Source organism: Elgaria multicarinata, chromosome 11, assembly GCF_023053635.1.
Source record: "Elgaria multicarinata webbii isolate HBS135686 ecotype San Diego chromosome 11, rElgMul1.1.pri, whole genome shotgun sequence".
Classification (NCBI taxonomy): Eukaryota; Metazoa; Chordata; class Lepidosauria; order Squamata; family Anguidae; genus Elgaria; species Elgaria multicarinata.
The window spans coordinates 40,980,744-40,995,820 of record NC_086181.1 but is presented as its reverse complement, the minus strand read 5'-3'; the positions used below and the strand labels follow the sequence as shown (position 1 = coordinate 40,995,820).

Genomic DNA, 15,077 nt, shown 5'->3' with positions numbered 1-15,077 from the left:
ATAGTTTTCTTGAATGCTAATAGACTGACAAGTTGATGAATCTCCTCCAGCAGGCCATTCCACAGTCTGGGAGAAGCAGAAAAGAAGATCCTCTGGGTAATACCCATCAGCCTAACTTTGACTGACTGAAGTAGATTCTTCCCAGAGGACCTGAGTATGTGGGGTGGATTGTACGGGAGAAGGCAATCCGGCAGGTAGCCTGGACCCAAACCATGTAGGGCTTTAAAGTTGATAACCAACACTTTATATTTCACCTGGAAACTAATTGGCAGCCAGTGAAGAGATTTTAAAACTGGTAGATTAAATAGATTAAATATCATTTATTTCAGCATACCAGAGATCTGTGGTAGAATTCCATTATTACTTAGTGATAAAAATGATTATAATTTGACAGATAATGGGCTGGACCCAGGTTTACTCATATATAGATTAGACTCATTGAAAGCATGACTAATTTAAATGGCATCAGTTTCAATGAGTCTACCTTAAGTATGAGTAAATCCAGATCTAATCGATAGTCCACAATTTACAAATTTAAAGGTTTTCAGTTTACTTTTAGTCTCAAAAGCTGGCTGGGAGCAAGCCAGGGGCAATCTTGGAACTGTAGGATTCAAAGACTTCTAGTCCTCCCAACATGTCTCCAAATGGGCTAAGTGCTACTGTTATAATTAATTTCCATCCTGTTGCTATCAATGGCAGGTATAACTGAAATGATGCATGAAGAATGAACACAGAAAAAGTGATCCTCCTCATGTCCCACCTTGGCTACATTGACCTGGAAGAACATAGGGCTCATCTACATCAAGCAGGACATTCCACTATGAAAGTGGTATGAAAGCAGTATATAAAAGGCAGGAGCCACACAACTGCTTTATAGTGGTATTGAAGTGCACTGCAGGATCTACACTACAGCTTTGTACTGGTACTGAAGTGCACTGACAACTGTTGGGGCCCATGACACATCTACACCAAGCAGGATATAGCACTATGAAAGTGGTATGAAAGCGGTATATGGCATGTGTCAATGGGCCCCAACAGCTGTCAGTGCACTTCAATTTTGCTATAAAGCAGTTGTGTGGCTCCTGACTTTTATATAATGCTTTCATACCGCTTTCATAGTGGAATATCCTGCTTGATGTAGATGAGCCCATAGGAAGTAGGGTTAGTCCCACCAGAGATTCTCCCCCGATTTGTGGACATACAATTAGTACTTATATTACTAGCTGGGGAAAACATCTATATTGCCACCTATTGGAAAACAGACACTATTCCAATGATACCTGAATGATTGGAAGGAACAGAGAATTAACATATTTTTCAAAGAGCCATCTTGTGAATCAGAAATGTTTATAGAGAGATGTTAGTTGTTTATAAATCTTGGAATTAAATTTATTAGGAAAAGGCAACTTTATATCCTCCCCTCCCCACTTAATAATTTATGCTTTATCATTAAATAAATAAAAAGTTTATATTTATATGTGATTTGGGGGTGTGCCCTTAAAACTCTTTTTTATTCAATACAAAATCAGAAAGAGAATCTGCATATAACAAATACCTTTGAAGAAAAATCACCTTGCTCAGGGTGAATTAGTTATCTTAATTGGCATAGGGAGACCTGCAAAGTCTTTCAGGGCATCTTGGGAAATCCTTTGAGGAGGAAATCCTTTGTGGAGGTATTAACAAAGACACCAGTAGGATACACAACCATAATGAACAAAACTGATATCTAGACCATTGAGAGTGAATGTTGTCTCCATTACAGGTGTGAATATTGTTAAGAAGGTATGAGCTTTTATGGATTGTTGATGGGTCATGTTGTTGATGATTGTTTTGGTCTTCTTCTCAATGCAGTCATAAATCTGTTGTCTAGGCAATAGTTTTCCAAGCTACATATGTGGGTGGGTAGGTGCGTGGGGAATCATATGTGAATGCTCAAGCATTATTTTTAAATTATTCCATGTACACATCTAGATGTCAGGAGAATGTTCTTCTGGTTCCAACATGTGAAGCTGAAACTGAAGCTGGAGATCATTCTGGCAAGAAGATCACCTCAATAGGAACTAGGCTTTTGTTATAGTGGTGGGTTGCATTAGTGGAGTAAAAAATAAGCCAAAGGCAAGGGCGGAACCAAGGAATCTTCTGCAATAATATTATTAGTAAAAGGTTTATTAAAGTGCCAGGTGCCTACACATTTCGAACGCGGTTGCATTTTACTAATAATATTGAATGAATGAATAGTTTATTTGTTTGTAGCACAAAGACCATTACAAAATACAGAATTGCTCACATATAGCAACACACATTATTTGAAATATTCAAAATATTCGAGGTACAATCCTGTCTCAACCAAGGAGTCAGTCAGCGGGTCACTCTAGGGGTGCTCCATTTATCTGCAGCACCCACCCTTTGCTATCACGATGGTGACATACATGCCAAAGTCACAAAGTTAATTTCAGTGATTACATTATAACCTAAAACACTAGCAGTCAATATCTGGCACTATCAGATAGGTGGGATCTCTGATGATAGTTTATACAAAACTATTAAATCAAATGGTCCCCCTTATAATCTACGCAGACTTTGTTTAGAAAGTTATTCCTGATTTTTTGGGCTGCAGCCGCAAACTTTGCTACTGTGATTGTGATTACTATGGTCCGCCAGCAGATTGCAGATAATGTCTCTAGTGTGCCAACTCGCTCCTGCTAACAATAGTTCCTTTAGAAAACGCTCCCTGATTTCTTTATACAGAGGGTAACGCAGAAGATAATGTGCTAGGTCTTCGATCTCCCCAGAGCCACAAAAGCAGATCTGCTGGGCATGGGGGACTTTTTATACTTCCCCTCCAAGAAAGCAGAGGGCATTGTCTGAAAACGAAGGGCAGTAAAGGCCTTTCTTAGGGCAGGAAACAATAGGTCAAGCAAATATTGTGAAAAGTACTGTTCTTTCTTATTAAGACTAAACCATAGAGAGAAGGCCTGTAATTGACTAGCTATTGCGTTTCCTTGGGCATCAGCCTCATAGAGTCTATCTTCAATACTCCTTTTGTTATTAGCTAGCAGTTCCTGCACCTCCTTGGCATAGAGCTGGGACAAAGTTAACCAGTTATGTGCCCATCCACCCTTTTTCAACTGTTCATTGAAACATTGTTTAGCTAAGTTATTTTCATCTAGATTCATTAACTTTTTCCCATGAAGTATAATACTCTTCTGGATTCTTGGCTTGAAGGAGGGCAAATCCACCTCCATTCTTAATAAGGCAGCGGGAACCCCTACTGGAAGAGTGAACAATTCCTTCAACACCATGTTCTGTACCGTCTCTACTGATGAAATAGAGCCTTGACCCCATAATTCCGCCCCATACAATAGTTGCGGGAGAACTTTGGCTACAAAAAGCTTCAGTGTTACTAATAATATTATTGTAGAAGATTCCTTGGTTCTGCCCTTGCCTTTGGCTTATTTTTTACTCCCCTGCGGGGTTTCCCTTCTTTTTGCATAGGTTGCATTAGTGAGCATCGGTAAGAGAGAATATTTGTTTGCATACACACAAAAAGAGGGGGGGCTTCCTAAAGCATGCAAGTTAATTGTTTGTTTGTTTTTCCTTTTCTTAAAATAGTGACTTCTTAGACAAAACATAATCATAGTAGTATTATAGGCCAGGATTCAATGCAGTCCACACTGCTTATGCTTCCTAAAGAAAATGGAAAGGAGCCAAAATGCTATTGTGTGTAACAGAACAAAACAGAAGAACTCATAGAAGCAAGCTCCACAGATTTGTCCTCTTCTCGAAATGAGCATTTTGACTCATTTTGGGGGTTGCTTTAGAATCATGGAATCATAGAATCATAGAATAGTAGAGTTGGAAGGGGCCTAAAAGGCCATTGAGTCCAATCCCCTGCTCAATGCAGGAATCCACCCTACAGCGTACTTGACAGGTGGTTGTCCAGCTGCCTCTTGAGTGCCTCTAGTGTGGGAGAGCCCACAACCTCCCTAGGTAACTGGTTCCATTGTCGTACTGCTCTAACAGTCAGGTAGCGTTAGCTTCCTGGTGTGCTCACAAGTGGTCCCACTGGTGCAACAAAATGAGTGCTAGCACATAGGTCACATCCGATTATACCCATAGTATTGCAGGAATCTCTTGCAGAGTCTCTAGTCTAGGAATGTATAACTTCTTTTAGCCCAAAGGCCAAATTCCATTTTGGAGACATTCTTGGCCACATCCCAGTGGTGGTCACGGGTGAAAGCAAAAGGGACAGGGAGAGAGTACAAAAATGTCAGCATATTGTAGCTGAGAGCTCTAACACACACCTGAAGTTTTGACTTGTGCATGGGGTTTTGATTTGTGCATTGATTCTAGGCAGAGCAGGAAGCTACCTTCTAGTGATTCAGATAATTTGTTCATTGCTTATACAACATCGTAGAATTTCTGTTGGGCTCCATGTAGGACATTGTGTGTGTATGGAGGGGGGGTCTTTCCCATGCCTACCTAGATATATGAGAGATTAGAGACCTTTGGCATGCAAAGCATATGGGTTCCACCATTGGACTGCCACCATTCCTTGTGTTTCATTCTTTCAAGGATCTTTTGGGGATTTTAGAACCAGGAGACAAGTTCCACCATCTTCATGGAAGATACTACATCACATCAGATCCTAATTCTCAGCCATTCCAGTGTGTGTGTGTGTGTGTGTGTGTGTGTGTGTGTGTGTGTGTGTGTGTGTAAAAAATGTGTTTGCTGAAGGGCTAATTGAATCTGTCCATTTCATTTTCTCCCACAATTGACTATTATTTTCAGAAACATAAAGTTCTTTCTCTTGTGACTATGGGTCTTGTTAGAACTACCGGATAATCCGTCTGGGAGGAGGGGTGACGGCGTGCTACAGCTAGTGCGCGCCATCGCCCTTTTCCAGACGTCAACACGCGACGGAGCAAGGGAAAGCCCCGTTGTGTGCTCCGCGTTTTCCCCCCTTAAAGGGCCATGTGTACAGGAGTGCACCGCCGAAACAGGTAAGTCTTTTTTTAAAAAAATAAAGGGTTCCCCGCTCCCCCTGCCCCTGATTTCCCCCCACAATGTGTGATGCCCCCTTGCCTGCTTGCTCACTCGCCCGTCCTCCCCCATCCGCCATGCCTTGTCCCCCGTCCCTGTTCTTCTCCCCACCCCCCTCTGCCATGCCATGCCTTGTCCCCCGTCCCCATTCTTCTCCCCACCCCCCTCTGCCATGCCATGCCTTGTCCCCTGTCCCCATTCTTCTCCCCACCCCCTCCGCGATGCCTTGTCCCCCATCCCCCTTCTTCTCCCCCATCCCCGCTTGCCATGCCTTGTCCCCTGCCCACTCGCCTGTGCCCGCTCGCCATGCCCTGGCTCCGCTCTCCCCCCCTCTCTCCTGCCGGGTCAGCTCTTTCCCCCAGGCCCCATCTCCCCCCTATGGAATGCTGTGCCCAGTCCGTGGCTTCTCCTGGCTACTCGCGAATAAGTGAGCATCCGGGAAAAGCCACGGACCCTGCTAGACCTCAGGCCGGGGCTGCGGAAAAGCCGGGCCATAAGTAAATCCGCTTATCCCAGGTTAAGGGAGGTCTTAGCCTGGCCTGACCCCGGAATTAAATGCTTATTTAAAATGAACTGAAATGAAATTCTTGCCCATCTGAACCAGGGAAATTCAGTTGGTACAGCTTTTCCCAGCATGGAGATTAACATGATGTATCTGCCTAAACATATAGGGTTTTTTTTTTTTTTAAAAAAAAAAAGAAAGGTCAGAAAAAATATCTGTCAGAAAAAAGAAAGAAAGTATCGATCTTAATTAAGCACTAAGATGGTTGAATATACAGGAATTCAAACCCAAACTTTTTAGAGCAAAGCTCTCAAACTCCCAGCCCTAGATCAGCAAATTTGTTGCTTTTGGTTTTGCACATATCCTTTTTAAAAAAAAAAAAAAAAAGCAAAAAATAAACCTTAATTTCTTTTTTGTGATGAACATTAAGCACTAATGTATAATGACAAACTTTACAAAATGCGGTGAAAGAGACGTGCCATAATGGATCACCATATGACACAAAAATTAGAATAGATATATCATTGGTTTAGTTGTTTTCATCATCTTGAATAGTATCCTTCCTGAGCAAGGAATTATACTTGATACTAACTCTCCTTGACACTAAGACCATGACTAGACCAGGCCTATATCCCAGGATTGTCCCGGGATCATCCCTGTGCATCCAAATGACACACAGGGGATCCCAGGAGCAGGCAGGGATGAACCCTCCATTTGCCTGGGATAATCCTTAGGTTTAGCTAAGGCCTACGTTATTTCCGGAATGTTCCTTAACATTTCTAATGTTACCTATGCCACAGGCACAGCTTGTATTTAACATGTTTTCTTTCCAACTACATATTTACATTCATATATTGACACATTTAAACTCCCATCAGATCTGTCATCATCCTGGGAACTGGGGGGAAATCAAGTTCTGTAGTGCAGTGTAAGGAATGTGAGCCCAGGGAAGGTGTTTGGGTGACCAGGTGAGCCAGGCTTCTTAAGGGATCTCTCAGGTGTACTAGAGGTTTTAGAGAGGGTCTGAGCATCTTTCTGTATAGAGGTGTCCATGAGGGAAAGTGGAAGGCAAAAGGAAGAGGGGCCGACCAAGGGCAAGATGGATGGATGATATTCTGGAGGTGACGGATTTGACCTTGGGGGAGCTAGGGGTGGCGTCAGCTGACAGAAAGCTCTGGCGTGGGCTGGTCCATGAAGTCACGAAGAGTCGGAAGCGACTTAACAAATAAACAACAACACAATAGTATGTGGAGGGGAAAATCTATTTCAAATTGGTCTGGGCGGGGAATCATCAGGTACAACTCAATGTTAACCAATATAGTTTGGTTCAGCTATTATTACAAACTCTAGAGCTGCTTCTCTGTGGCAGGGAAACCATACAAAAATATGCCAAATTGTGTCAACCATCAAATAATGCTATTTGGATATATTATTACTGTCTTTTCAGAAAAGAAGGAAGACATGACTAATGTTACATTTGCTAATGAGTTTATTCTTCTGGGATTTTCTGAATTTCATGGCCCAAAGAATGTGTTCTATGCCACACTCCTGTTGATGTACCTTCTGTCAGTTACAGGACACACCTTAATCATTGTAGTTGCTTTTATGGAACCCATGCTCCATACGCCGATGTACTTTTTCCTCATCAGCTTCTCTGTAGCTGAAATTTGCTCCACAACTGCAGAGATCCCAAAGATGCTGGCTAATGCTTTCTCAGGCAAATCCAGTATTTGCTTTGCATGCTGCATGACACAAGGTTTCATCATCTTCACAATGGGATCTGTTGAATTCATCACTCTCACCCTCATGTCTTTTGATCGCTATGTCGCCATTTGCAAGCCTTTGCAGTATAGAACTATCATGACCAACGAGCTTTGTTTCTACCTGACTTTGCTGTCTTGGGTTGGTGGGTTTGTGATAATATTTTCTCAGTCAATAGTACTGTGGACTTACCCATATTGTGGACACAATGTCATTGACCACTTCTTCTGTGACGTTGGCCCTGTTTTGCAGTTGGCTTGCACTGACACAACTTTGATGGAGCTGGTAGGCCTCATCTATGGTGCTACTTTCATGTGGGGCTCCCTTGGGTTCTCATTGCTTTCATATATCTACATCATAGCCACCATAATTCGGATCCCTACTTCCACCGGGCGATCGAAGGCATTTTTCACCTGTGCTTCCCATCTCACAGTTATTACCATCTTCTACACAGCAGATATGTTTATGTACTTGAAGCCTTCAACACACGGCAACACAAAAGTCAACAAAGTGGTATCCCTTGTACGCACAAGTTTCATCCCCATGTTAAACCCTTTCATCTACACAATCCGGAACAAAGACTTCAAAACGGCTGTGTGGAAAGCAGTGAGAAGAAAGATGTTTTTCTAACTTCTCCTCTAAAAGGAGAAGACCTTCTCCTTTGACTTCGTAACTTTCTATAGTTCTCTATGACATCTCAATCAAAACAAAGCTTTTAAGATACTTAAAATCTGCATGGTGAGCAGTAGTTGATCATTTATGTGAAAAGCCAGAACCTCATGTTCCCATCTAGCAAATCTCCATGAATTGTTGTATGACTGACATGAGCATTTACTAAGTGATAATAAATGGCTTTAGCTATGTGTCAGTGTGCAGATATCCATATTATATGCATCTTCATCTGTTAAATGAATTTCGCTATATGTCCACAGTAAATCTGAAATTGGAGGGAGGGGAGTATTATATATTTGTTAAGAGAAATTATAAACTGCCCTTCAGTATAAATTCCTATGGTGGTGAACAATAAAGATTCAACACTCAATCAACACAAATCAAGGGAAGTCAAATTCTCAGTGTGGGTGATAAAGATTCCTAGCTGCATGCATGATCCTATCTCCACCAGGCTAAGGTAGGATTTGCTCATTGCTTACCTGTATCCATCTATTTTCATACCTGTACTGTGTCATTTTCATTTGTTTGAGCTATTGCCTTTAAGGCAACTTACAGTGGTGGCCAAAATTATGGAAATTCAAAGGTTTATATATCAATTGAAAGACCTCATTCATATAATACAACAATCTTGCTTCTTTTCCTGGGTGTCCAATCAACTCTTTTCTTTGGTGCCATGGCTCTATTTATGATATATGTATGTACACTTTTAATTTGAGAAATACTTAAAATATTCACACAATCTCCAATTGCACTTCAGTTACAGAACAAACAGCAAAAGTGATTTTCCCCAACTTGAAACATGATGCATCGCAGCTACTGCCATGTGATTGGTCCCCAGAACAAAGACTGAGATTGGCCAGTAGGGTTTGCAATTCCAATCCTCTTCTTCGCTCAATCACACCTGTGTTTGCTTTTAGACTAAAGTAAGCATAACCTTTTTTGTACTGCAGATATTTGCATTCTGGTTTTGTATTGAATTCAGCATTAAATTCTCTTTCAATTGATATATAAACATTTGAAAATCATGAAACAACATTTTCTATAAGCATGCAAAGTTGCAAAGTTGCAAAACATGAAAATTTCAAAAAGTGCCAACAATTTTGGCCACTACTGTATTTCAACAGTATCACCATAATGAGTGGACAGTTCCCCAGGTTGTGAAAAAGAAAAGACCCCCAGATTTTGTCAAGGTCATTTTAACATTACTGTAGCAGGGGAAAGATGATAAATCTGGCCATCTGACACAGTCCATTCCCCTACCTCCCATCCAATTTGGTCACAGTATTATTGTTGTTGTTGTTGTTGTTATTGTTTTATTACTATTATTATCTATTTTCCTGCTTGTGGCAATTTTTCTATACAGACATGACGGGCTTTTGCCAGGTCATTCTTTCTCTTACTGATTCAGGAATTTCCTGACAACTGAACATGCTTTAAGTATGATTACTGTCTGAATGTTCATGTTGATGTATTTTGGTAGACCCAGTTTCTGAAGGCTTTCTGTAAAAAAAAAAAATTGATGTGACTAATGGAATAATTGTGACATTTTCTTGTTGCCATAGTTCTTTAACTTTCATAACCAAAGGTGCATTTTTTCTCACTTTTCCTCTTCCTTTTCTACAACATTCTTGTCATTAGGTATTGCTATGTTGATGAGGTAGATGTGTTACTCTTTCTTTTTTTCTTTTTTTGGTCTGTTCGGTTGCAAGGTATTGTCTTGTTTGTATGAATTGTTCTGTCCCAGTATATTTTATGCATTTTCCAAGATGGTTTTGGGTGGGTTTGTATAATATGGTGTAGGTTGGATGATGATGAAGATGATGATTTTAACTTATAAAAAACAAACCAAAATGAAATTCTCACCCATCCACACCAATTAAGTTAAAATATTAGGGCATAGGACCTCACAGATTGGGAATGTGGTCAGAAATTTCAATTTGATGGAATTAGGGTAATAAATGCTATTGAATATAATTTACTTGAGGGTTTCCTACTAATTTGGATAGATCTCCTTAACAAGCTACTTGTTGTACAATTTCTACACTGCCCCCCTCCAAACATACACACACAGAGAGAGGGGGGGAGATATCCTTTTAGTATCCTTCTTAATCCTACTCAGGTGTGGATCAGAGGTTTTTTTAGAGCTTCCATAACAAGCATGGGCCTCTCCCAAGATATATAATAAAAAATCTATAGTTATAATAATTATAATAGCAATATGCATGGGTCTGTCCCAAAGTATATTTGGCATTACTTATTCAATGTATAGCTTGCTTTTCCATCGGTATTTACGCCCACAGCAGCTTGATATAATAATAATAATAATAATAATAATAATAATAATAATAATAATAGAAAAGAAATAACCAGTAAAACAATTTAACGTATCAAAACCAACCACACTTCGAAAGATTTTTTTAAACAACAACAACAACAACGCAATGATGAATGAACAGCAGACTCCTAAAAACTTTGAGGTGTAACCAGAAAATTGAAACAAATAAGCCTTCAGGGACCTTCCAAACCTCTAGAGAGAAGAGGTCTGGTGGATCTAACTGAGGAGGACCTTCCAGTTCCACCAAACCTCTAATGGTGATGGTGCAGACAGCACTACAAATACGATGAGTTCTACACACCATTTGGGGTTGAAATATAGGGAGGGGTGGTGGTGTTCTTGTGGATATGGGGTCTTTTCATAGTTGACTTGTCAGAAAGATATCTCTTTCTGAAGGGGTTTGGGGTTAGAAGATTTAAGAGAGCACAGGGCTGGAGGACAAATTATGATTGCCCAAACTGGAAGCTGATAGATTCAAATGATTTCCTGACTCTCACCCAGGACCCCCAACTTGGAGAATATTTTCTTGGTATGGCTGGAGCACTTGTCAAAGAAGCATTCTGGCATTTGTAGCAGTGTTTTCAGAAAGCTGAGTGTCAGGCTAATTGTGAGTCACAAAGTCAAGGAGAAGGGAACAGATATTAAAATAATTAGTCATCTCATTGTCAAGGTCAGCAAATTTCTAGGATGATTAGTTATGGACTGCACATCTGATTTAAACAATTTTGGTGCCTTCATCAAAAGGAATGGGTAAAGGCATCAAAAGCATTTGCAGAAAGAGCCCGATCTTCATCATCTTCTAGCCACAAGGTGGGACAACAAACAGATTAATGTAAATAGCAAGACTGAGCTCCATCTCCAGTGAGAAATTCATCTCATTAATCCATTTATATTCCCTAATGCCATTTTTTTGGCTATACAGTTGTAGTAGGTTGTTCTTATAGTACTGAAAATGCTGCTGTGTTATCTTTTCGAGTGTCATTGCTCTGATATACCACATCTGGGATGTGCTTATATAGTAAACATTATTCGAACTGCTTCATGGTGGAACACAACAAGCAGTCTTCAGGTTCCATTTTTGTTGCTGAATATTCCTTAAGGTATGTGAAAGCGAAGCTATCGTCAGGGTACCCAGAATTCTTTACGAGGGAGAAGAAAATGTTCAGATGGGCTTCCTTGGAATGATGGTGGAAACTTATATTGCTTATGTATAACATTTGTATCCCACTATTTCTCCAGCCATCTTGAAGCTACTAAACTGGGGCCATAGCTAGACCTAAGGTTTATCCCTGGATCGTCCAGGGGTCAAACCTGTTCATCTAGGTGACACACAGGAGATCCAATGCTTAGGCAGGGGCGAACCCTGGATGATCCCAGGATAAACCTTAGGTCTAGCTGTGGCTTGGGACTAACCCAGTTTATTTCAAATGTATTATGCTCTTTATGACACACTTTGGAGTAAACATGCATAGTATTCCATTGCAGATGTTATATGTTTCAGAGGAAGGATGTTTAAATATGTCCAGTTGTCAATAGTCATACCTGAAAGTGGTTAACACTGACTGGATCATGCCCTTATATATTTTGAAAACAACAAAACATTTAGAAATTCAGACAATCTGCAAAGATATTGTTCTTTGCCTGCCTTCATCTAACATTTCTTTGTGTGTAAGTTCAATTTCATTCAAAAAAGAAAGACCTGGTCTAATTTTTAAACATTGTAATTTTGCATAAGTATGGATTAACAGAAAAGCAAATAAAACCTAGGGAGTGTCGTTTTTACCGCATTGTTCCTGATTTGCCACTGGAACTGATTCTGAAGACACAGCTGTGGGCTTTTATCTGGGGATTAGGACTACTTCTTCCAAACTTACTCAGCATTCTTTATCCCTCTAGATCAGTTTTGAAAAGAAGCCATGAGATTTGAAAGCAACACCACCGTGAGCGAATTCATCTTAGTAGGTTTTCCTGGGATTCAGAAAATGAAAGCCCTTGCCTTCCTAACCATACTGATAACCTATGTGCTGACAGTATTTGGCAATCTCATGATCATATTTTTAGTGTGGAAAGATTACCGACTTCACACACCCATGTACTGGCTCCTTTGTAACCTTTCCTTCTCAGGACTTTGCTTTACCTCCACCATTGTCCCCAAAATGATGATGAACATCATCACAGAGATCAAAGTAATTTCCTTCATTGGTTGCATGATCCAAATATATTTCTATTTCTTCCTGGGAACTTCTGATTACATTCTAGTGGCTGTGATGGCCTTTGATCGCTATGTGGCCATCTGCAACCCGTTGCGTTATTCCGTTATTATGAGTGGCTGGTTAACATTCCAACTTGCTGTTGGAACTTGGCTTGGAGCATTTCTGTCTGTCCTACCATCAACCACTTTTGTATGTCTTCTTCCATTCTGTGGCCCAAATGTAATAAACCATTACTTCTGTGATATTATACCAGTACTAAATCTAGCCTGCAAAGACACCACATTCCTTGAGCAGTTGAGCTACGTATCAACAGCAATTATAGTCTTGAGTTCTCTTTTATTAACATCAGTGTCCTACCTGTATATCATCACCACCATATTGAGCATCCCATCTGTTACTGGACGGAAGAAGGCTTTTTCCACCTGTGTGGCCCATATCACATTGGCTTCTGTCTTTTATGGATGTTCAATTTTCATGTACCTGCTACCAGAGAAAATCCATTCATCAGGCTTCTATAAAGCTGTAGCCCTTCTTCACACAGTGGTGACACCTTTACTTAATCCATTCATCTATACACTTCGGAATGAGAAAGTGAAGGAAGTCTTGAAAGACACTCTGAAACATATCAACCATCTTGCCAGAGGAAAGTATTAAACATATTCCTAAAACCAATATTGAAGTAAGAAATTCCAGGGTCCTGGCATGGGACTGGTTTGACACAAACTTACACACCAATGTGCTGAGTGCTATTTGTAGTTTTTCATTACTTTTGCTGTCCTCCTTCACAGTATAATGTGTGCTGAAAATTATGTTGCCCTTCAGAAGTAATTTTGTAGATGGATTTTGCTACATACAAGATCCAAATAATTTCTACATTTGGGATGAAATGGAATTTGCTAGTAGAGGCTATCATGTAGGGATCAATGAATCGGTCAGTTTCACTTCTTCCTGCATTTGGAGTTTTAAAATCTAAATTTCTTCCTGTCTCAAATATGAAGAAATCCATGCATTTTTGTAACTTATAAAAAACAAACCAAAATGAAATTCTCACCCATCCACACCAATTAAGTTAAAATATTAGGGCATAGAGAGGGCAATGGTGTATGTGGCTGCCATATGACTGTTAAGGATGAGAAGCTTATCAGCAAAAAGTGGGGACAATGCTATTTAGGCACCTCAAACATGGTTAAATTTAAAGGGATTTTAATAGCTGAGCACTCAAAGCCCTCTGACTGGATGGACAAAGATTTCCATTAAAAAAAAATCCCATCCCAAATATGAAGACATTTTTGCATTTTGGTAAAAAAAAAAATTATCAAAAATGAACTAGAACAAAGTGTTCACCCATTCCTACTACAATGTGTTTGAGATTGTTTTATTTTCACTTCTAGAATGTGGATTGGCTCCCTTGCCCAAGCTGGGAGCACTGTGGCATTCTGCACTTCACTTGATCCTCAAAGTGTTTCTACCATGACACTGATGCAAAAATGTGGTCTCATGTGTGGAAAGTGATGTCCCTTCTTCCTTTCAGACCTTCTGGACTATTGTCAGCTCTGTGATTCTACAAAACTTTTTGTGGATTGTAGTTTATGACCCATTTTCCATCTATATCTCTATAATCTTGCCTTCCTCAGATGTGTTGGACTGGAACTCTCCCCCCTCCCCAAGGGAGGATGAACCAAGCAAGGGACTTCATTCCCCACACATTAAGCCATACTTTGCAATTGAATGTGGACAATTGTGTCCTCTATCTCATATTGATCTATCCAGTTAATCTGAGCTGTTGCTTGTGTGAAGGAGACAGACTGCACTGGTTTGTGATGTGTGTGGGTTAATAAGTGGGGTAGTTTTAGCATGTTTTTAATGCATGTTTTTCTAAGCCAAGAAGAGCACTAGCCAGCAGATTTACAGTGAGACACTTGGGGAAGGGAGGTGGACAAGATATACAAGTCTTGGTGCCACCAAGAACCATCTTATCAGACTCAACGACAGAAAACACGGGGGGGGGGATCTACATATCGTCGTGAAGGTGCTTGCGTGCACCTGCAGTGCACCCCGAAACTCATCGTGTAGATCCTGCCCTATCCTGGCCAGAAGAGGAGGAGGAGGAGGAGGCCCTGCATCGCCCCTCGCGGGGACAGGGCAAATACTTTCCGGGCTCGGCAGCTGGGCGGCGGTGGCGGCAAGGACACGGCCGGATTCCCCAGCGAAACTTTTCGCCCCGTCCTCGCGAGGGGCGATGCGGAGCCGCCGCCGCCTCCTCCTCCTCCTCCTCCTCCTCCTCCTCCTCCTCCTCCTCCTCCGCCTCTTCTGGCCAGGATAGGGCAGGATCTACATGATGAGTTTTGGGGCGCACTGCAGGCACACGCAAGCGCCTTCACGACGATGTGTAGATCCCCCCCCACTATGGCTGGCAGGAAGGTTTTGCAGCTGGGGAGGTGTGAAACCAGGTATCCAGGCTGCACCAAGGGGATGAGGGAGTCTGACATGGAATAGGGAGTTGGAGGGGGGCTTCCCCCCGGTCTTTGTCTTGCCCCTCCTCATAGCATGT

The 15,077-nt window shown here is 41.1% G+C and overlaps 2 protein-coding genes across 2 annotated transcripts; both read left to right on the top strand.

Annotated features, from left to right (window-relative positions):
- Window positions 1-7,006: 7,006 nt before the first annotated feature.
- LOC134405880 (olfactory receptor 6X1-like) lies at window positions 7,007-7,936 on the top strand. The gene has a single exon (XM_063137136.1). It carries the CDS (start codon window positions 7,007-7,009, stop codon window positions 7,934-7,936), a length of 930 nt encoding a protein of 309 aa, XP_062993206.1.
- A 4,293-nt stretch (window positions 7,937-12,229) lies between these two features.
- Window positions 12,230-13,180, top strand: LOC134405879 (olfactory receptor 6M1-like). The gene has a single exon (XM_063137134.1). The coding sequence runs from the start codon at window positions 12,230-12,232 to the stop codon at window positions 13,178-13,180; it is 951 nt and encodes a 316-aa protein (XP_062993204.1).
- Window positions 13,181-15,077: the final 1,897 nt, after the last annotated feature.